The 23,470-nt window shown below is 42.2% G+C and overlaps 1 protein-coding gene across 2 annotated transcripts in view; it reads left to right on the top strand.

The window, feature by feature from the left end:
- Window positions 1-23,470, top strand: part of PANK1 (pantothenate kinase 1) — a 57,231-nt gene that overhangs the window by 21,822 nt on the left and 11,939 nt on the right. For both annotated transcript variants that reach the window (XM_068961273.1, XM_068961274.1), the window contains exons 2-3: window positions 10,835-11,187; window positions 20,572-20,825. In XM_068961273.1, coding sequence (XP_068817374.1) covers window positions 10,835-11,187; window positions 20,572-20,825 — 607 coding nt within the window. The remainder of the gene's footprint in view (window positions 1-10,834; window positions 11,188-20,571; window positions 20,826-23,470) is intronic.

Below are 23,470 nucleotides of genomic sequence, written 5' to 3'. Positions count from 1 at the left end.
TGGAAAATCCCATGGGTGGAGGAGCCTGGTGGGCTGTAGTCCATGGGGTTGCTAAGAGTCAGACACGACTGAAGCGACTTAGCAGCAGCAGCATGTCTGGCTCCAACTTGGCCCCACTTCCTCCTGGCCCAGATCCAGGCTAAGAATACATTTACTGGTGCCACCACAGTGGTGACCTGCAAGGCCTTTTTTTCCCTCCCAAATCTTAACTTAAAAAAAAAAAACCACATAACTTTCATGTCAGTATACCTGTTTGTTCTGATTTCATGTGGTTGTCTGTGCCGTGGGTTGCAAATCAGAGAATATCTGCCTGCCTGACCTAAATACACAAGTGCTGTTGCCAGAGCTTACTTCTTTATGGAAGAATGCCTGGTTACCTTTAAAATGGAAGTCATTGAAGAGAGGAGCACATGATGAAGTTTCATTATATGTGTAACATTTCTAGACCCATGTCTGTTGGGTTCAGTCCCAGTTGAATGATAACTGAAAACTTGAGAAGCTGTATTTAAAATGTGAAAATCACCCGCGGCACTCGTGTTATAAATTGTCCAGAAATAATTTCATTAGCAAGCGATGTTTCCAAGTCCCTCCTGGGAACAGGGACGTCAGCCGGGTGATTACCGTGCATTGGCCTCAGTTGGCAGCCTGAGCTCCCTGGCAGTTATGAGCAAAGACAGCTCATTCAGACTCTTGACTCTCACTTTCAAATTGTGGTTCAGTATTTAAGAGCGTTCAAGAGCATTAGTTTCGATTCAGCTAGAACTTTGGTTTTGAACTTGACCCATGAGAATTCCAGGGGCCCCTCCTTGAAAACATTGTCTCTAGTCCCCCTGCTCTGGGCTCTCCAGGTGATGGCCTAGGAGTCTGTATTTTTAACAAGTGTCTTGGATGTTTTTTATGATGAGGCAAATTCAAGAAATATTGTTGTTGATGGCAGTCAAGGTTTTTGTTGTTGTTGTTTAGGTTTTTTAAATATTTGTTTTTCTTTCTTTCTTTATCTGGCTGCACCAGATCATAGTTGCAGCACCCTGCATCTTTGATATTCGCACGCGGGATATTTAGTTGCAGCATGTGGGGTCTAGCTCCCCAACCAGGGATGGAATCCAGGCCCCCTGCTGTGGGAGAGGAGAGTCCCAGCCCCTGAACCACTAGGAAAGTCCCTACACAGTCCGTTTTTAAAACTAATTGAAACATTTGACTTTAAAATTTAGTCGCATAAAATACTAAAATGGGAGTTGCTTTCGGGAAGTACAGTTGTAAGAAAATCATAGAGGTCCAGTTCAAATTGCACATGCAAAGTAGACCCTGATTGGGTTTCACATCATTTCTAACCTGGGGTTGGGCACAGAGAATATAAACAGAGTCTCACTCTGACGGATCTCAGGTACTCTTGACTTTGTGGGCCTCTTGCTCCATTAAAAAGAAAAATGCATTTTACGACTGTTGCTATAAAGTTGGATGTGTTGTTATGTATGATAGCATTTTCTTTGACCTGAAAATTCATGTTTTCTTCTGATTTTTTTGTGATTACTTAAAATATGGTAGGCATGTAACCTGTGGTGCCTAATGGTTAACTGGAGCGCCTGTATGGCAGAGGTGGTGAAATCCAGAAGTTAGTTCTGGTGACTGTTGTGGTAATACTTCTACTTGCCTTGGGAGTTCTGAAAGGATTATTCTCTGAAAGGACTCTTCTCACTATTCTGTTCCCCTTTTGCATATGAGAATATGATCGGCCCTTTGGTTCTTCCCACCTGTCTGGGAGAGAGGGAGAAAATGGATGGGCATCTGAGGCTTGTCAGAAGAAAAGCTATTGTCACACAGGGATGTGGGCCCTTTGCCATGGTGATCCATTCCCACAAACATACCTGTGCTTTCTTAGGTGTGTTCTTAATTCCAAGTTTTAACACTCAGGGTGTCAAGGGTGTGCCTTGCCAACAGTGGGGGAAATCAGGTCTCTTCCTGCCTGAAAGAGCCCTGGTGATGTCAAGCATCTAACTAGCTAAACAGCTCTGCTCTTGAGTGTCAGGCTTTCCCTGTCATTCCTTTTCTTTTTTTTTAATGTGGACCATTTTTAAAGTCTTTACTGATTTTGTTACACTATTGCTGCTGTTGTTTATGCTTTGGTTTTTTGACTGCAAGTTACGTGGGATTTTAGCTCCCCAACCAGGGATGGAACCTGCACACCCTGTGTTGGAATGTGAAGTCTCAGCCACTGGACAGCCAAGGAAGTCCCTCTTTTTTTTTTTTAACCTTTTAAATTGAAATATAGTTGCTGTACAATATTATGTAAGTTAAAGGTGTACAATATAGTGATTCCCAAATTTTAAAGGTTATAGTCTATTTATAGTTATTACAAAATATTGGTTATATTCCATGTACTGTACAGCATATCCTTGCAACTTACTACAGCTAATGGTCTGTACCTCTCACTCTCCTACCGCTTTCTTGCCCCTGACTCCCCACTGGTAACCGCTAGTTTGTGCTCTATATCTGTGAGTCTGTTTCTTTTTTGCTATATTTACTAGTTTGTTTTATTTTTTAGATTCTGCATATAAGGGATAGCATACAGTATTTGTCTTTCTCTGGTTTAGTTATTTCACTAAGCATAATACCTTCCAAGTCCATCCACATTGTTGCAAAGAGCAACATTTGATTCTTTTATTTTGACTGAGTACTATTCCATTGTGTGTGTGTGTATGTATGTGTGTGTATATATACATATATATGTGTGTGTGTGTGTGTGTATGTATCACATCCTCTTTGTAGTGCCATCTTAGATTTTGGTAACAGGCTTGACATGAGCAGAATATTGCTTGAGAAAGCAATTGTTGAGATGAGTAATCCAAATTGTTGAGATGAGGAAATGCAGGCACGCTTTTTCATGAGCAAGACCAGAGATCTGCTCTCTGTTCATTGAAGTGAAATTAAAACATTTTTTTTGTTTGTTTTTGCATCATTACAAAGAAGTTGTGATTGAGACTTTTAAAATAACTCTGCTTATGATGGTTAAACATATTGATTATAAAAACTGAAAAACATCCTATCAGCAAAGCCAGAAGAATAAAACCATAAGCCCACTATAATGGGCTTCCCACATGGTGCTAGTGGTAAAGAACCTGCCTGCCAATGAAGGTAGGCATAAGAGATGTGGATTCAATCTCTGGGTCAGGAAGATCCCCTGGAGGAGGGCACAGCAACCCACTCCAGTATTCGAACAGAGGAGCCTGGTGGGCTATTGGTCCATAGGGTTGCAGAGTTGGAAAGGACTGAAGTGACTTAGCACACACTATCCATAATGCCTGTTAACCTTTTGGCCTGAAGTTTCTAGTCTTGTTTTCTGGGAACAAGTAACTGTTTAATTTTTACACAAAACTGTAATCATACAAAATGTACCACTTAATCACCTGCACTTTTCACCTAATAATATATAATGAACATTCTCCTCATGTCGTTAATTGCTATCTTATAAAATTACTTTGATGGTGATATATTGTTCCTTTGTGTTAATGGATAATCATCTGTAACCAACCTTTTGTTTTTGGACATGAAATTTATTTCCTCAGTAGTAGTAGTTGTAAAACTTAATGATTTTTAAGATAAATTTTTGAATGCATGCGTAATTATTTCTATAGGGTAAAGTGGAACCAGTGTATCAAAGGGCATAGGAATCTGGTGCTTTTTTGTATAAATTTCCAAATAGCCCAGAGGAAGGATTGCAACCGTTTATATTCCCATTCCTACTCTGGAAATGCTTGTGTTCTGATACCTTTGGGCTGTGCTGTGCTAAGTCGCTCAGTCATGTCTGACTCTTTGCAACCCCATGGACTGTAGCTTGCCAGGTTCCTCTGTCCATGGGGATTCTCCAGGCAAGAATACTGGAGTGGGTTGCAATGTGACTAAAATTTCAAGAAATCTGGTATGCATTAATTTAAAAGAAACCATGACTCAAGTTTCTTTGCATAGAGTATTTAATGTTTAGCAGACCGCTCTGTGTACAGTAATTATGGGTTTCTTCACAATGTTATGGAAACCCTTTTATTAAATTTTACATTTACCATTTTCTTCAAGGTCCTTAAATAGTTGTTAGGTTTTCAACTCTTACATTTTATGCTGTTAAAGCTATGCTTTTGGAGGACTTTGTATATGTGTAATTGGAATGATGAAATGTAAGAATTGGTAAAGCATCTGTCTACAATGCAGGAGACCTGGGTTCGATCCCTGAGCCGGGAAGAATCCCTGGAGAAGAAAATGGCAACCCACTCCAGTACTCTTGCCTAGAAAATCCCACAGATGGAGGAGCCTGGTATCCATGGGGTCGCAAAGAGTCAGACACGACTGAGCAACTTCACTTTCACTTAGTTGGGTTAGTCTACTTCATCTTACAGATTAGTAAATGGCTCAAGAAAAAAGCTTGCCTACAATCATTCTGTCTGTGATTGACAACTCGACTCAGACCAGCCTAGCGAAATGGGGAATATGTGGGCTCATGAAACTGAAAATAGTTTCTGTTACCTGCTGTGATCAACCTTGGGTAATCCCTTGATCTTTCCAAACCTCAATTTTGTTATCTGTAAACAAAGTATTGAATTTGACCAAAGATCCCTTCCACCTCTTAAAGTTCAATGCTTCCGTGAATACATTAGCAGAGAATTTCATTATGCTGTCAGTCAAATTTAGACACAGTGAGGGGGGTGGCTAGCACTGAGGAATTTTTAAAGAAACACAGTTTGTATTAAACTGTTTGTATTATACAGTTTGGATCTAAATTAAAGTTGTTACTGGCGGTGTTTTTAACTTGCAGAAGTCCTTAGGCAACTTGAACATAATCGGTATTCACATAGTATAAAAATATCCTCCAAAGGACTTGAAAAGTCTCTTTTCTGTTGATTACACAGTCCTCAAACTTCTTTCCCACCTGTTTATTAGTTTGCTTGGCAATCTGTTAACAAAGAGTGGGGAAAGAAACTCAGTCCTTTTGCTCCCTATTCACAATTATTACAACAAATTTCAACTTGGTGAACCTAGGGAAAACTATGAAACTGTCCTGACAGCAGCAGGTTGCTGAGTCAGACCTGCGCACAGGGGGACTGATCTTGAACACTGAGCACCTACTTTACACATGTCACAAAATAACGACGGTAGGAAACCTCCCTCACCAGAAACACCTTAAAGCTCTGTCGGTTGTTTGAAAGCAGGTGGATTTTCTCATGCCAGGCTCCCTTAGTTTGCTCTTTATTATTGTTTGTTTGACTGGTAGGAAACCTCTCTCTCTGTGTTTGATTTTGGATTCTTTTCAGTCTTTACTCATTTATACTGTTAGAAACTCACTGTGTAACCCTTGCAATTTACTGCAGGAAGCATAAGTACCCCCTCAGAGACTATTCTAGTGTTCTGAGAAATAGGCTTTGTCTTAAAGCCATTGACCACCAATAAAATTTTTAAAATATTTTCACCACGCCGTGTAGAATATAGCTTCATTTCAGGGTTTTCACTACTATCAGATGACCAGTTCAGGTTTGTGCTTGGAGAAGTTTTCAGGCAAATAAGTGCAGCAGAGCCAACATACCTTTTTATTAACACTCAGCAACCACATGTTTATCAACAATATTGACAGTCCCTAGATCTGGTTCTACAGGAACGAGGGAGGGTTCCAGGGGAAAAACCAGCCAAAGATTTTCATGGAAAGTTATAATAGTCAGGACGGGGAAGATCATCCTGCAGTGGGGATAAGCCGCTTCAGTCATGTCCTTGTGGCTCTATGGATTGTAGCCTCCAGGCTCCTATGTCCATGGGATTCTCCAGGCAAGAATACTGGAGTGGGTTACCATTTCATCATCCTGCAGTAACAACCCCCAAATCTCAGTACCTTTAAACAACAAAGGTTTATTTCTCCTTCACGCTGTAAGTCCACTGACAGTGACCGGGTCTCCAGTCTGCCTCATCTTCATTCTACATCCGGGCTGATGGAACAAACATTATCTTGAATTCTGCTGGTTATGGTAACAGGGAAGGAGTTCTGCAGGCTCCAACACTCGCCCTAAGTGTTCTCGCCTGAAAGTAACACACACCATTTCCATTCCCAACTCACTAGCCAGATTAGGCACGTTGCCCAGCTCCATTAGAAAGCGGCCGGGACCTGCAGTGTGACCCTGCGGGCCAGGAGGGAAGGGGACCAGCAACACTGGTGACCACCACAAGGTGCTGTTCTGATTCCCGGGTATTTGGCTCACTCTCCTTCCTCCACGGGAAATACTCATCTCCTCCCCAAAGGAGAGAACCCCACGGTCCCACCCAGTCAAAGAACCTAGATGATGCACAGTTGGCACTAGATTAGGGGGTGAAACAAAGTCATTTCAACATCAACTCTAGGTGTGGGACCTCTTGATCTAGAGGCTTCTGAACAAAAAAAAAAAAAAGCATCCGGGTTTAAAAGGGAGGAGTAAAGAGTGAGTGCGGACATTCTGTATCTAGAAGGAGCATCACTTCTGGCAAACACAGAAGAGATTCTTTTTTTTTTTTAATAAATTTATTTATTTTAATTGGAGGTTAATTACTTTACAATATTGTATCTGTTTTGCCATACATCAACATGAATCTGCCACAGGTATACACGTGTTCCCCATCCTGAACCCCCCTCCCTCCTCCCTCCCCATACCAGTGGTTCAGCTGAATTTATCAAAGCATCTGCATACCCTGGATTAAAGAAAACATGAGTCATGGATGGTGACTGCATTCGGATTTCTTTTTTCCCTTTCTCTCTGTCTCCAACCACAGCTTGTATATGGGAACTATCGTTTAGGTAGCCCTTGATATCAGGAAGATAAATAAAACTGAACATTTAAAATATGATAGTATCCTATAAAAGCATTAAAATGTGAATAGAAGGGCATTTAATTTTTTATGAAAGTAAGGAATGAATATAGTAAGTGAAAGCAATTTCTATTGCCATTTAAACTATAGTTTTCAGATCCTTATTCCCTTTTACATTAACCCAAGCTGCTGATATGACATTTAACTGAATTTTCAAAACTCTACACTTTCCCCCACTGTTTTGCTGAGTTGCTAACAAAAGCTTTGAAATGGAGGAGGTGACGCAGGAAAAAGAAACTGGAATTATAAATAATTTATAAAATGCTTAGCTGTCCCTAGACACATTTTAAAAAGGGAGACCTCTTTTCAGTTGCCTGTACCTAAATTAACAACAGCTAACCATATAAAGGCCACAGGAGCTTTTCTGGGTGACATACAACTTGTTCTGTCCATTCTGCACTAAGATGTCTTATTTTCCATTATCACTGAATTCTTATTTTACTTCCTCATGTACTAAAAGTCCTAAGTCTAGAATTTTCTCATGCTTTTCTCTGACTTCTAGCCTCTACCTATACAATCTACTTATCCCACCATCCTCCGACAATATAAACAACCTGAAGGGGTGGCCTTCTCTACCTTACTGTGGGCTCAGATAATCATAAACACTTGGGGTCTGCCTTCCATCTGCCTGCCCACTCTCCCTTGTTACTCCTTCCTCTTTTCCTTTCTCCCTTCCTTTTTTTTATTTTTCAAACCAGATGGAGTTACATTATTTACACTGCTAAGTATCTCGTTTTTCTCATTCATGGAAGATTGGGGGTATCTCTAGTATAGATCTCATTGATTCTTTCTAATGTCTGCCTAATATCCCATGGTTTGGAAAGTCATACTTTATTGAAGTTTCTCTGTTAAAGGGCATGGATGTTGTTTCCAGTTTGTTTTGATCGTGCTTTTTTGTTTTTCTTACATTTGGCCACTGTAAGGGGTGCAGTGGGCTTCCCAGGTAGCTCAGTGTTAAAGAATCTGCCTGCAGTGCAGGAGACATGCGTTTGATCTCCGGGTCAGGAAGATCTCCTGGAGAAGGAAATGGCAATCCACTCCAGTATTCTTGCCTGAAGAATCCCATGGACAGAGGAGCCTTGCTAGCTTCAGTCCATGGGGTCACGAAAGAGTTGGACACGACTTGGTGACTAGTCAACAAGAAGGGGTGCAGTAAACTTCTTTATACCCATCCTCAAATGCTGGTCCTTTAAAAAATATGGTCCAAGAGAGGAATTAACTGCATTTTAAAATGTATGTGTGCTTTCAATAGATGTTGGCAGAGTCTGTCAAAAATGGTTATCCTAGCAGTGTTCCAGAATACACTTCTCCCATCCTATTCAGTAGTAGGTGTCTTTCCTACTTGGACGAGAATGGATTATACCTGCAACCTCGATTGCATAACCGGGCACCTGTTAACGACATACAGTATATTTCAGTGGGGTTTAAAACTAGGGCTCTGGTTGGCCTATTTGATTGTGGGTGGTTGTGATTTTTGTGTATGTGTTTCTTAAAAAAAAAAAATCCTTGGGAAGTTTATGGGAGGAAGGGATGTGGAGGCCATTCTTACACAGTCCACTCCTTTCACAGATAAGGAAATTTCGATCCAGAGAGGTGAAGGGAGTTCATGTGAGCTAGTTACTGGCTGCTGCTTCTAGGAAGTAGTTGTTCGGAATCCTGAATTGGGACTTTACCTATTACACTGTGGGTTGGGCTTCCCAGGTGACGGTAGTGGTAAAGAACCCTCGTGCCAGTGCAGGTAGGCGTAAGAGACATGGGTTCAATTCCTGGGTCGGGAAGATCTCCTGGCGGAGGGTATGGCAACCCACACCAGTATTCTTGCCTGGAGAATCCCATGGACAGAGGAGCTGTAGTCCATGGGATCGCAAAGAGTTCGACACAGCTGAGTGGCTGAGCACCCGCGCATGCACACTGTGGGCCCTGCTGACAGTGATCTTTAGAGAATGGACCAAGAAACATCATCTATGAGCTAGGGATGAACGGTTCCCAGGTTTCTGTTCTCTCCTGCTAGGATAGGCAAGCTTCCCAGTCTACGCTGAGCTGCATGGGATTTGCTTTGCAAACTTCTGCAAAGATAAGAGGACATTTGTTAACAGTCTTGTTACCAGAATTTGCTTCTCTTAATTTATATAGCTGCACCAGGTCTTAGTTGTGGCATGAGGGATCTTTGATCTTCATTGAGGCACACAGGATCTTTAGTTATGGCATATGAGAACACTTAGCTGCAGCATGTGGGATCTAGTTCCCTGAACTGGGATTGAACCCAGGCCCCCGGCATTGGGAGCACAGTCTTAGCCACTGAACCAACCAGGGAAGTCCCTGCTGTTCTTAATCTTTTAGGGAGTTTGGGAGTTATCATTAGAGTTACCGCTTACCAAGTGTGGAGTAGCTGGCTTGGATCAGAACTAAAATGGCAACAGGGAAGCACAGGAGAGAAGATTCCAGGCAGGAATGGCTTCCTCCTCCCTTCCCAGTATACCGATGGAGAGGGCTACATAGTGGGGCTGCCTAGAGAGAAGACTTCCTCTAAGTCCTAGTTCTGTTCCTGGCAATGTAATCTCTAGGTATAATGTGCACCATGTGACCAGGGCTCAAATGGCTGTTCTCTAGGGCTGAATAAAATAAGCTTTTTGAAAGAAGCCACTTTAACTTCTTTAGTCTTTAAACTCAGTTTTGGTGTTTTTTTTTTCGTTTAGATCTGAGTATAGTTGATTTAGAATGTAAACTCAGTTTTACTGTAAGGTTCCAATTTAGCCCATACAGGCTACTGAGGAAGATGAAAAGGGGTCTCCAAATTTCAGATTCCCATTTGGGTTTGCCCTGGGTTTACTACAAAGCATTCTACAGTCCAGTATTAATTTTCTAGGTTGCCTCTAAATAAAGTCAGCCTGTTCGGGGAGCTCAGCCCATTCCTCACAATAACAATAAAAATAATTACTACGGAAATTCATTTTGTCATAGGTAAGCCTCTCCAGCATTTATTAACTATAAATATATATTTATATATAAAAATATTACACAAAACATGCCTCTGTGTTGTATACCTGGTCAGGAGCTGTGCTTATTTGTAGGCTTGACCATCAGTGGTCATGGTTCTTGTGGTTTAGCAGTTTGCAAGCCTGCAAACTGGAACGTCTGGGGAACTTACAAAAATACTCATGCCTAGGTCCTCCCCAAGAATTAAATCAGAATCGATGGAGGGAGACACAGGGCTGAGGTGAGGACTTCTGGGTGGGCCACTGGAAATGGAGAGAGAATCTCTTCCTTAGTAAAGAAAGGAATTGACTTGTAATTCGATCTGTTCTTTGGAGAAGCCTGTTGCCATTCGAATCATCATGTCTGCCCCTCAGCTCTGATAACCCACTGTCTCTCCTTTCTCCTTCCTATTTATTCTGTTGAGTGGAGCAGTGGAGTCACATTGTATAAAAGTCGGCTCCTGAAGGCAAAGATTGTATACCGTGATATGCCGTGAAAATTATCATCCATGAGTGCTCTGGGAAGAGAGCGTGAGGCTTAGGGGTCAACATACCATCTCTCGGTACATACAGATGGCATAGCAGCATTTCCTCTGGTGTCAGATCATTGTTTCTTTCGCTGAAATTCTGATAAAATAGCTTTGGGGAGCCAGAGTGTATGCAAACTATGTATCTTTAAGTATTGAAATTGCACTCCATTTGGTGACATTCTGGAGCCCTGAGAAGCAAGCAGCAATTGACTGCCTTAGAGAATCCTCTTCTTATCTCATAGTCAATTCTGAGGCCAACTCTGGAGTGGGATGAAAGCAGAATCATGGGCACCATTTTAAAGCGTGTGTTCCACCTCGCCTGTCTCTCCTTTTAGGCACCTGTAGTAGAATTCCGGCAAATTAAATGGTGAATACGCATTCACAAGCAACACCACTGCATTTCAGCCTTGGCTGTTTCTCGAATGTACAGAATTCATGGCCCCTCTTTCTGTCCCCTAGCGTTCCCATGGTTCGGCATGGATATCGGCGGGACGCTGGTTAAACTGGTCTACTTTGAACCGAAGGATATTACAGCTGAAGAAGAGCAGGAGGAGGTGGAGAACCTAAAGAGCATCCGGAAGTATTTGACTTCTAACACGGCTTATGGGAAAACCGGGATCCGAGACGTCCACCTGGAACTGAAAAACTTGACCATGTGTGGGCGGAAGGGGAACCTGCACTTCATCCGCTTCCCCAGCTGCGCGATGCACAAGTTCATCCAGATGGGCAGCGAGAAGAACTTCTCCAGCCTGCACACCACGCTCTGTGCCACGGGAGGCGGGGCTTTCAAGTTCGAAGAGGATTTCAGAACGGTATGTCCGCGTTCAGTTCAGTTCAGTCGCTCAGTCGTGTCCGACTCTTTGCCACCCCATGAATCGCAGCACGCCAGGCCTCCCTGTCCATCACCAAGTCCCGGAGTTCACTCAAACTCATGTGCACCGAGTGGGTGATGCCATCCAGCCATCTCATCCTCTGTCGTCCCCTTCTCCTCCTGCCCCCAGTGCCTCCCAGCATCAGGGTCTTCCACTTTAGCCCTGTGCAAACCACAAAACCACCTCTTAGAGAAACAAAGGAAGCCCCTCCCATGCCCATGGGCATGGTGTCTCCAATGGAAGAACTAGGCTACTGGGCTTGGCAACTTTGGACAAGTTTACCTCACCTCTCACTGCTTCTCAGCTATATGAGAATAAAAATAGTTTCTACTTCATAGGGCTGGGGGGGGAGGATAACATGTACCTGGCACTTACAATGCTCAGTAAATATTAGCTGCCCTCTTTCTTCAGTTTTGTTTCAGTTATGTCTGCACAATGTGCTAAAGACAAGGTGATGTAAATCACCTTCTGAAGTATTTTAGTTTTCCACAGACTCTTGAGTCTTGTGAAAAACACAATTATTGTGCCAGTTTCATAGATACATAGACTGAGGCCTGCAGGAAAGACTTTTTATACATCTCACTAAAAATGATTGCTTATTTCTGCCCATTTTCTCTGTGTCTTTTCTGTTTTATGAATGCCCTTTAAAAGTTTTGTTCACAAACAAAAAATGAAATCTTTGATATTACTTACAGGTAAATTCCTTTATAAATAAGATATAGGCAGTATGGTTCTACATAATAAGAATAGTACCTTATCCTGGGGATATCCTTGGCAGTCCAGTGGTTAAGACTCTGTGATTCTAGTCCAGAGGGTGTGGGTTCGATCCCTGGACAGGGAACTAGGATCCCATATGCCACATGGTGCAGCCAAATAAATAAATAATACCTTATCCTGATGGGCAGCATATTCTGCCTCTGTGTTGCTTATTTAGATTTGACAGAGTTGGCTAAATGGAAGATATGCATGAGTGACATAGAGTCCTAACTTCCTCTTTATTAAGCAATCTCTAACACCTATGTGTTCCAATTTCCCCATTTCTTTAGTCAAGGTAATCTCTTTATTGTCTAGGTTCATCTGACAGGGACTATAATGAGAAGAAAGAAAAATAATAGAGATAATAGAGAAATGTAAATGAACAGAAGTGTTTGAACATAAAAGAAGGAAGGGTTGAAAGATTCTGGGATTAGTCTTGCCAGAAATTTTATCATTAATGAATAAATTAATAAATCAATGCCTTATTCATTGTATTTAATAAAGCTCTAATGCAGATTTATTTGCACAATCAAAAAGAGCATCATTTATCTCATTGATAAGTAGTTTCTACAAGAGCTAGCAATAGAGCCCTGAAACATTTCCTTCAATCAGATTGATTATATTCAGGTGTTGACTTTTCCTTTTGTGTCCATGTTCCCTACCCAGCAGCAGAATTTGATGCTGCCACTTACTTAAATGATCCATGGAATCTTTTCTCCACCAAGTTCAGTTCAGTTCAGTTGCTCAGTCATGTCTGACTCTTTGCGAACCCATGGACTGCAGCACACCAGGCCTCCCAATCCATCACCAACTCCTGGAGTTTACCCAAACTCATGTCCATTGACTCGGTAATGCCATCCAACCATCTCACCCTCTGTCGTCATCCCTTTCTCCTCCTGCCTTCAGTCTCCTACAGCATCAGGGTCTTTTCAAATGAGTCAGCTCTTCACATCATGTAGCCAAAGTATTGGAGTTTCAGGCTCAACATCAGTCCTTCCAATGAACACCCAGGACTGATCTCCCTTAGGATGGACTGGTTGGATTTCCTTGCAGTCCAAGGGATTCTCAAGAGTCTTCTCCAACACCACAATCCAAAAGCATCAATTCTTTGCCACTCAGCCTTCTTTATAGTCCAACTCTCACATCCATACATGACTACTGGAAAAACCATAGCCTCGACAAGATGGACCTTTGTTGGCAAAGTAATGTCTCTACTTTTTAATATGCTGTCTAGCTTGGTCATAACTTTTTTCCCAAGGAGTAAGTGTCTTTTAATTTCATGGCTGCAGTCACCATCTGCAGTGATTTTTTGGAGCCCAAAAAAATAAAGTCAGCCACTGTTTCCACTGTTTCTCCATCTATTTGCCATGAAGTGATGGGACCGGATGCCATGATCTTCGTTTTCTGAATGTTGAGCTTTAAGCCAACTTTTTCACTCTCCTCTTTGGGGCCTAATAATTGAAGAGTTTTGAAACTGAGAAGGTTGAGATCTAGGAGCATGAAAATTAAGTGCAGATTCATAAATGAAAAAGCACTGATCCTGCATTCTAATGCTATTTCTGCATTTAACTAGCTGGGTGCCTTTGGATAAATCATGTCCCTCCTGTGAGACTCAGTTTCCTCATCTTCAGAAGGCAGCAGAAGGTGGCTACAAGGATAAGGAAACTAAAGCTAAAGGGCCATGAAGAGGCATTCATAGTGCCCCCTTAGGTGAGAGCTGAGTGTTAGCTCACTTTTGATTCAGCAGATGCTGACCCACTGCTACTGCTATGAGCTCCCCGGATCCCTCAAGGTTGCCTGTGTCCCTCTCTTCTAGGGAGCCCGAAGTGAACCAAGGTGACCTAGAGCATGTAAGCAAGCTCCGTCAAAGGCTCTATCCCTCCTCTGGGATAATGCCCCAGGAGAAAGTTACTCAATTTCTGTTGGTCATGAGCAAGTGTGTTTCTCAAGGTTCTGACTGGAGAAAGGTCATGTCTTATTTAACCAAAAAAAAACAAGCCTCAGTAACCTCAGATATGCAGATGACACCACCCTTATGGCAGAAAGTGAAAAACTAAAGAGCCTCTTGATGAACGTGAAAGAGGAGAGTGAAAAAGTTGGCTTAAAGCTCAACATTCAGCAAACTAAGATATGGCATCTGGTCCCATCACTTCATGGGAAATAGATGGGGAAACAGTGGCTGACTTTATTTTTCTGGGCTCCAAAATCACTACAGATGGCGAATGCAGCAATGAAATTAAAAGACGCTTACTCCTTGGAAGAAAAATTATGACCAACCTAGACAGCATATTAAAAAGCAGAGACATTACTTTGCCAACAAAGGTCCGTCTAGTCAAGGCTGTGGTTTTTCCAGTAGTCATGTATGGATGTGAGAGTTGGACTATAAAGAAGGCTGAGCGGCAAAGAATTGATGCTTTTGAACTGTGGTATTGGAGAAAACTCTTGAGAATCCCTTGGACTGCAAGGAAATCCAACCAGTCCATCCTAAAGGAGATCAGTCCTGGGTGTTCATTGGAAGGACTGATGTTGAGGCTGAAACTCCAATACTTTGGCCACCTGGTGCAAAGAGCTGACTCATTGTAAAAGACCCTGATGCTGGGAAAGATTGAGGGCAGGAGGAGAAGGGGACGACAGAGGATGAGGTGGTTAGATGGCATCATCGACTCGATGGACATGGGTTTGTGTGGACTCTGGGAGTTGGTGATGGACAGGGAGGCCAGGCGTGCTGCAGTTCATGGGGTCGCAAAGAGTCGGACATGACTGAGCAACTGAACTGAACTGAACTGAACTGTTCCTTCAGGCTGCTGGAGCCTAATAAACAGATTGGTGCAGGGAGCAAGTCTGGAGTACTTGCCAACAGTCCAGCCATCTATAAAAGAAAGTATCAATATACTTTGGAGTTTCAGCCTCAACATCAGTCCTTCCAATGAACACCCAGGACTGATCTCCCTTTTTTCTCACTCACAAAACATATTTGAAATTCAACTCTTTCAGGTCTCTCTTAGCTCTCCTGTGTAAGGAGCAAAGAGCCCCTAGTGTGATCTGTAGTTCAGAGTCAACCATTTTATATGCAGATTGTTCTTGCGCTTAGTAAGATAACCTTTTCTGCCATTGCCAGTATGACTTATAGAGCCAGTGTCAGCAAAAGCACCTTGGAAAGTGTGGGGTATCATACAGATGTATTTTTATTCATTTTGTGAAAGCAACTTAGTGACTTATTTCTCAAGGGCAGGAGAGTGATATAATGGGGTAGGTCCATAGCATACTCCCATAGAGAGCAGGCATGAAACCTCCTCCTGGGATGTTTTATTTCAGATTTATGAACATACATATGTATGTATGAATGCATTTATTTATTTATTTATTCATTCAGCTATTTATTTAGTTACTTTGAAGGTTTATTGTATTGAAGTCTAATTGATTTCCTAGTTGAATCTAATTGAATCCACCTGCAATACAGGAGACCCTGGTTCAGTTCCTGGGTTGGGAAGATCTCCTGGAGAAGGGATAGGCTACCCACTCCAGTATTGGGCCTCCCTTCTGGCTCAGCTGGTAAAGAATCCGCCTGCAATGCGGGAGAGCTGGGTTCAATCCCTGGGTTGGGAAGATCCCCTGGAGAAGGGAAAGGTTACCCACTCCAGTATTCTGGCCTGGAGAATTCCATAGACTATATATAGTCCATGGGGTCGCCAAGAGTCAGACATGAGTGAGTGACTTTCACTGGTTGATTTACAATTGTGTGTTAATTTCTGCTGTACAGCAGAAAAGTTCTCTGTATAGATACACATATACACCTTCTTTTTCATATTCTTTTCCATTATATTTTGTCAGAGGATACTGACAATAGCTCCCTGTGTTATACAGTAGCACCTTCTTGTTTAGCCTCAGTTCAGTTCAGTTCAGTCGCTCAGTCGTGTCCGACTCTTTGTGACCCCATGAATCGCAGCACGCCAGGCCTTTTATATATAATAATTTTTGCTGTTTAGTTATTTATGACAGAGGGAAGCACATAAGGAGAACCTCTTCCAATTGTATCCTCAACATGTCTTGTGTTTATAATCCATTTTTTTTTTTTTTCTAATTTCAGCATACAGGGAATCACTGAATTCCTTTGAGAAATTAGAGCCTTCAGTTTGGAAATGGGTTTCCAAATGTATCTCAGCTTAAGAAGACTGAAATATTTTACCTCTTGTATAAGTTGTATAACTCATGTCTAACTCATCTTTCCAAGGCATTTTCACACAGCCATCTCATCGGGTTCTTGAAAAGAGCCCTGCAAGTTAACTAGGGCAGCTGGTACTGGGGAGAGTTTGTGATTTTATTGAAGGCCTGTTGTCACTGTACTGTGGTGTGATCATGCATTCATAGCAGCTCTTCAGCTCCAACATCTGTGTGGTCGCAGGACCAGCAGCATCTGGATCACTTGGGATATTGTTAGACAGGCAATCAGAAACTCTGGGAGTGGGGGCCCAGCAGTCTGATTTAACAAAGCCTCCAGGTGTTCTGATGGTACCTAAAATTTGAGAATCCGCATTGCACCCATGCTTGCTTGGGTGACTCTGGGAATGGGCAAAACAGAATTAGTTTATCATAATAATAACTTGAAAAAACGTTTTTTTGGTTTTTTTTTTTTTACTTTATTTCTTCCCTTATCCCCATTATTTGCAGAGTTTGAGCCTTAGGGCTAATTTTGATTTCTTGTTTTTAAGTTTGGGGAATAGTTTAAACTTCATGATTTAAGAACTGGCAGAACTCACACTTTCTTTTCTTCTTGGCTGCACTATGCGGCATGTGGGATCATAGTTCCCCATCAGGGACTGAGCCTGGTGCCCACTGCAGTGGAAGCGAAGGGTTTAACCATTGGACTGCCAGGAAGTCCTGCAAATCATATTTTCTGAAAGTGCTAAGGAGAGTTACACGCAGTGGTGTGCTGGAGTCGGCTCCTATTGGCTCATGAGAACCCACTGTGTCTTCCCAACTTTGTGCTTAGTGACATTGTGTTGGCAGCTTGAAGCTGGCCATGGTGGGAGTGATGATACAACTGAAATTGGTAGATGCTATAAACCAGGGCTTTTGCTCCCAGAAAGCTAATTGTTAAACATTTACCAACACACCTTGGTGACAAGGTTATGTTCACTTTAGCTGAAGCTTCATCTGCATATTCGCTGCATCTAATATTTCAGATCTACCATCATCTAAGACCCATTATAGAGATCACCATTAAGAATACATATAAAATTCATAGGAATTTACTGCCTATTAGTGGGAAGTCAGATGTAGCTCACAGCTGTTATGGTGCCCTTCTATGTATAGATATATATTTAATTTAAACTAGCTTCCAGCATTTAAAAATTGGAAGTTTCACGTAAAAATCTAGATTTCTGACTCTTGAGAAATCTGATCACTTGGCAACATTGAGCCCCCATTATCACATGGGCTGCAGTGAATTTTAAACACATGAGGATTGCCTTGTGTGCCACAATCCCTATCCTTCCATTACTTGAACAGAAGTCAAGTCACTTGTTTAGTCAAGGGACTTTACTCCGTTACTGGCTCCTGCAGCATTTGTTTTTGTTTACCCCCAGTATAAAGAAGACTAAGTGCCAAAAAAGAGCGTTTCTCTGTAGCTGTGATCTGAACATGCTGTCCAAGTAATGATTTGACGCATGGCTTACACTTGGGAGCCTGTCCTATTTCCTGGATGAGAAAGACCTTCTAGGGAGGTCTCCGTAGGTCTCAATGAAAGTGACTAATATTTCTGTTTCTCAGTGGGGGGTGCCTGACCTCAGGCTTCAGAAATATCCATCATACTGATGAACCCATTTGCAGGGCAGGAATAGTGAAGAAGACGTAGAGAATGGACTTGTGGAGAGGAAGGAGAGGGTGGCACCAATTGGGAGAGCAGCACTGACGTAAATACACTGCCACGCACAGAAGAGCCAGCTAGTGGCAGGCAGCTCCGCAGTGCAGGAGCTCAGCTCAGTGCTCTGTGCCAACCTAGAGGGGTGGGAGGGATGGAGGAAGGAGGCTGAAGAGGAAGGGAATGCAATATAGGTGATTCACGTTGTTGTACAGCAGAAACCAACACAACATTGTAAAGCAACTATACTCCAATGAAAAAATAAATAAAAACAAATACCCATCCCTCAGTAAAATGCTATAGAAGAGATGTCTGTTTGCAGATAGCACATTATTTGAAAGTGATTTTGAGGGGAAGTTGAGATCTTTCCTTTCAGAGCAAAGTCGCATGCTTTATATGCCTTAACAGGTTCTTCTTTTTCCTGAGCAGTTTCAGGACATCTCCTGGACACACTTTGTTCACGTTTGTGGTGTTAGTTCTGGGCATGGCTTTCAATATTGTTGATGGACCTCTGATTAATTTTTAAGCAGGTTAACCTATGGCCCCAAGACTGGCTGATGAAATCGCTACTTTTCAGTGTGGGGTGATTTAAGAGGGGACAACTTTCCCTGTTCTATTTAAGAAATGTTTATTAAGCCATTATAACGGACAGGCCTTTGAGCATGGTGCACAGGGGCACCCAGTGAACCAGAAAGCACATCTCACCCAGAATTTCACTTGGTGGAAAATGAAATGTTCAGGATCATTTGATAAATTTGCTTTTTATCATCATGTGTTATTTAGAATGCTTTTTCCTGTATATCAAGAAAACGTCCACCATCTTGCTAGCAACCTATTCTAATTCTGCTCTGCAGATAAAGCTTCAGTAGATTTTGTTGTCTGGGACAGTGAGATGACAAAAAGTCCAAAATTTCCTTCTAGCTATTAACTTTCAGAATGAAGATGATGCTCTGTGGGCAATATATCTAAGTATAGTACTCGTGTAGGTGGTTTCCAGATCCCAGAAGCAGGACTCATTATGAATGAAGACAGGAGAAGAACAGCAAGCCATTTGCTAGTTGTGCCACTTAGCGAAAGTTACTTCAGGTCTATGAGCCTCAAACATAGCATTAGGATAATGATACCTCTTCATAGGATTTTTGTGAGAACTAAATGATCTCGTATAAGGGTTGGGCATGTAGTAAACAAAAAATACTAGTTATTATTTTCTTAAAGGGATTTTTAAACATTTAAATTAGACCCTATAAATTATCTTCCATTGTTGATTCAGTTTCATGTTGGTGAATATTAGATTGTTTTCTTTTTTTTCTGGACCAGCAGTAATATCACTCTTGAGGACCATGAATAAACTTTTGAGGATGCAAAGTACCCATTGCCTGCTAAGGCTAGCCCTCAGTTAACTCATTCCCCTTGTCTTTTTCCCCCCAGTACCTAGGAGAAAAGGAGGTTTTTTTCTCAGGAGCATGAAAGGACACTCTGGGACTACCTAAGCTATTAGTAAAAGAGGCACTGTTTTTCAGGTCCTTTGTATTTGCCAAGCCATGTGTAAGCATTTTGTTTTATTTTATTTTTTAAGATATTTATTTGTTTGGCTGCTCCGGGCCTTAGTTGCAGCACATGGGACCTTTATTTATTTGAACTCTTAGTTGCAGCATTTGGGATGTAGTTCCCTGACCAGGGATCAAACCTGGGCCCCCATGCACAGAGAGGGCAGAGTGTTAGCCACTGGACCACCAGAGATGTCCCAGCATTTTATATGTTATTATCATGTAGCCTTCACAACACTATGCTGTGGGTATCATCCCCATTTTACAGAGGAGGAAACTGAGGCTTGAGAAGTTAAGGAGCTAGCCCCACATCCCTCAATTAGCTAAGTGTTAGAGCTAGCATTCAAAGTCAGGCCCCTCTAACTCCAAAGCCTGGCGCCTAGGAAAAGGAGAGCTGGGCTATTTGGGCTCAAAGGAGATTGTCCCCAGCCCCCAGGCTCACGTGCCTCCCTCAAGACTGTGTATCTTTTCAAGGAAGTGTAAAAGTCTTTCTGCTTCCAGAACATTCTCACTCTCTTCACCCCGTGGTATGCTGGGTTAGTTTCCTGTGGCTGATATAACAAATTACCACCCTTCTAGCGGCTTAAAGCCACAGAAATGTATTCAGTCACAGTTCTGGAGGCCGGAAAGACGAAATCAGGGTGTTGCTAGGACCACACTTGCTTCAGAGACTCTTGGGCAGAACCCATGTTTTGCCTCTTCTGGCGTCTGGTAGCTGCTGGCATTCCTGGCCTGTCATGCAGCCCTGTAGTCTCTGTCTTCATGTGGCCTTCTCCCCTGCGTCCATCCAGTCTTCCCTGTGTCTTATCAGGAAGTTGTCCATGGACTTAGGGCTACCCAGATAACCCAGGATGCTCTCTTCATCTCAGGATCCTTAATTTAATTACATATGCAAAGACCTTGTTTCCAAATAAGGTTACAGTCGCAGGTTCTGAAAACTAAGATATGGGTATATCTTAGCGGCAAGCATTTAACCCACCCCACATGCTAGTGGCTGGTTTTCCACTGGAATGACTGAGTCTCCACAAGATTTCCCAATGCGGTGCTAGAAGAATGTTTCCATGCCTTTCACGTTCATGACACATTAAGACCAAAGAAAAGCCCCCAGGACATCCCCTGAGGTGGTGACAGTCTCCCTCCCATGGGCTTGTTCTCTTTCAGATTGCTGACCTGCAGCTCCACAAACTGGACGAACTGGACTGTCTGATTCAGGGCCTGCTTTACGTCGACTCCATTGGCTTCAACGGCAAGCCGGAATGTTACTACTTTGAAAATCCCACAAATCCCGAATTGTGTCAGAAAAAGCCGTACTGCCTGGATAACCCGTACCCTATGTTGCTGGTGAACATGGGCTCAGGTGTCAGCATCCTAGCCGTGTACTCCAAGGACAACTATAAAAGAGTTACAGGGACCAGGTAAATGCGGTTTCCACTAGGAGAACCTGTCTGTGCTTATTAAACCCCGGCCTCTTCCTTAAAGACCAGTTTCTGAAAAGGTTACTCATATTGAATACATTTTTAAAAGAAAGATCTTACCTCCTCAACCAACCAAAAAGGATTTATTGGATGTGTTATACAGGGTGATTGATAGAAAGGTTAATAAAACACAGCTCTTGCTCTGGTGGGAAACTGGTCAGGTGCGGGAAAAGGGTCACACAACCCAGAAGCCAGGTGGAAGGATGTTTGTGATGGTCAGAGGGCTGCAGAGAAACCCTTCCTTTGGAACTACCTTGGTGCCTAGCACAGAAAGAATTGCTTGAAATAATGTCATTCCAATCAGTGAGCCAGACTGTTTACAGTGCTTTTTACCCTCAGATAAATGCTCCTGCTGCAAACTGGAATAGTCAGCACACCTCACAGGGAATTTGGAAGTACAGTGGATAGGCTAACAGCCCTGTGATGGCAGTGGGGTGGAGTGAGTGTTTCTTTGTGTATACACACCCTATGGGCACGTGGGCTCAGCTTCCGGTTAATGGGGATTCAACACGGAGCAAAGATACAGGGTCAGAAGTCTTTGAGAGATCATAGTGTAAACAAAATTACAAGGGTTTTCTTTACTTGTAAGAGGATTAGAATGAAGTTTCTTATTGGACCACAAGAACCCATTTTTGGAGGAACGATTTAAGGAGCTAGCACTGTGTGACATGTGCTTTGAGACATGATGTTGAAAGTGTTGTTTTTGATAGACGAAGATATCATGTAACTCCCCTGAGCCTCAGTATCCTTGTTTGTGCCACAAAGTGAGTTGTTTCTTAATTTGTACCTGCCTCTCCAGTACTGACACTCTGTAATCCTACTCACCCATAAGGAGGCGAGCACTGCTTTTCTCCTGTATTAACATGCCTTGTCTGCATAAATCAGTGGTTCACCACTGGGGAAGGGAAGATTGAGCCCCTCAGGGGAGGGAGGTTTGACAATTTTTGAAGACACTGTTTTTTGATTTTCACAACTGGAGATTCAGTGATACTGGCATCTAGTGACCAAGGGTGTTGCTAACTATCCTACAATAGCTCCCTACAGCAAGAACGTGTCAAGTCCCAAATGTTAACAGTTAGTGGTATAAGGAAACCCTGGTACACACATCCTGACTGATCCTGCTTTGTGTGTGTGTAAACTGCCTCCAGGCAACACACTTTCTTACTAAGAATACAGCACTAAGCTGAAGAATCACAACTAATGAGGCCCCATAGCCTCATTAGGCCTGTCAGAAGTATCAGAGACAAGTAAATATTTTGGCTAGGCTGGGTTTACCTGGAGAGAGTGATCTCCTGAGAAAGGTATAATCTTCAACTACAGGCTTCCTCCCAAAAGGGGCCATCGAATTGGTACAGCTAGTCCCAAGGTAACAACAAACTAACCGTTGTCCACAATTAGAGATATTTATAGTTTTGTTGATTAACACTAAACAAAGTCACGATTTATATCACAGGTACATGCTCTCAACCTTGGAGGTTCCAAGGATCTGGTTGTCTTTGAATAATGAGCCAAACTGTGATGTTGGTATCTGGTATATGTGCAGTAATGTCTATAAATTCCAATGACTGGTAAATGCTGGTTAATGACCAGTGCTTTGCAATCAGCGAATACTGTTTGGATGCCCAAGCTTTCTGACAGGCTCCCTTTAGCCAGTAGTTTTGGAAAGGTATTGCAGGAGACTGAAGGTTATGAGAGAGCCCTTTCCAAGGCTGCCACAGGCTGGGGAGGGGAACAAAATACCAAGTCTCTGGACCCCAGGTCTTCTTTGTCCAACCAGTTATTCTGCCAGAGGTTTTTTGTTTTGTTTTTGATCCAAGTTACAAAACCACTTATCTATAAACTATAGGCATACCTCAGAGAAATTGCAGGATCAGTTCCAGACTGCTGCAATAAAGCCAGTATCACAATAAAGCGGATCACATAAATCTTTTGGTTTCCCAGTGCATTTAAAAGTTGTGTTTACACTATACTGCAGTCTATTAATTGCACAATGATATTATGTTTAAAAATACATATATATACCTTGATTAAAAAATTTTATTCCTAAAAAATGCTAACCATAATCTGAGCCTTCAGCAAATCATAATCCTTTTATCATAGTAATTCCAGAGATCACAGATGTATAATTTTACTGCATCCTAGATTCGTAGCAACATTTCATTTCTGTTGACACAACTCCAATCATAGCAGTCAATGGAAAAAAAAAAAAAAGCAGAACTTAACAGCTTCTAAATGTGTAATCTATGAAAAGAGGAAAGTAGAGACTTTTCAAGCTTCAGTGAAATGACCAGTGCAGCTTATTTCATTCTTTTGGAATCTATTTTAAGGGCATGAGCATTCATGTAATTGGATTCTTTTAGTTTCTTCCTGAAATTCCTCACTACACATTTGTTGGGTTTTTAAAAAAAAAGAATGATGTTTTGGTCTCTGATTTGCTGAGGATTTTGCTATGTGTCTGCTGAAACAAACATGCATCTGGTGATGAGCGAGAGAATCACTAGACTGGATGACGGGGGGCAGGTTGAGGATGTTAATAAAGTGCTCTTCTGCGACTGTACAGTCTTCCCTCCCACCTGCAGTGTCCC

This window comes from Capricornis sumatraensis, chromosome 23 (assembly GCF_032405125.1).
Source record: "Capricornis sumatraensis isolate serow.1 chromosome 23, serow.2, whole genome shotgun sequence".
NCBI classification, from domain to species: Eukaryota; Metazoa; Chordata; class Mammalia; order Artiodactyla; family Bovidae; genus Capricornis; species Capricornis sumatraensis.
The sequence above is the reverse complement of the archived record's forward strand: the minus strand, read 5'-3'. Positions and strand labels throughout refer to the sequence as shown.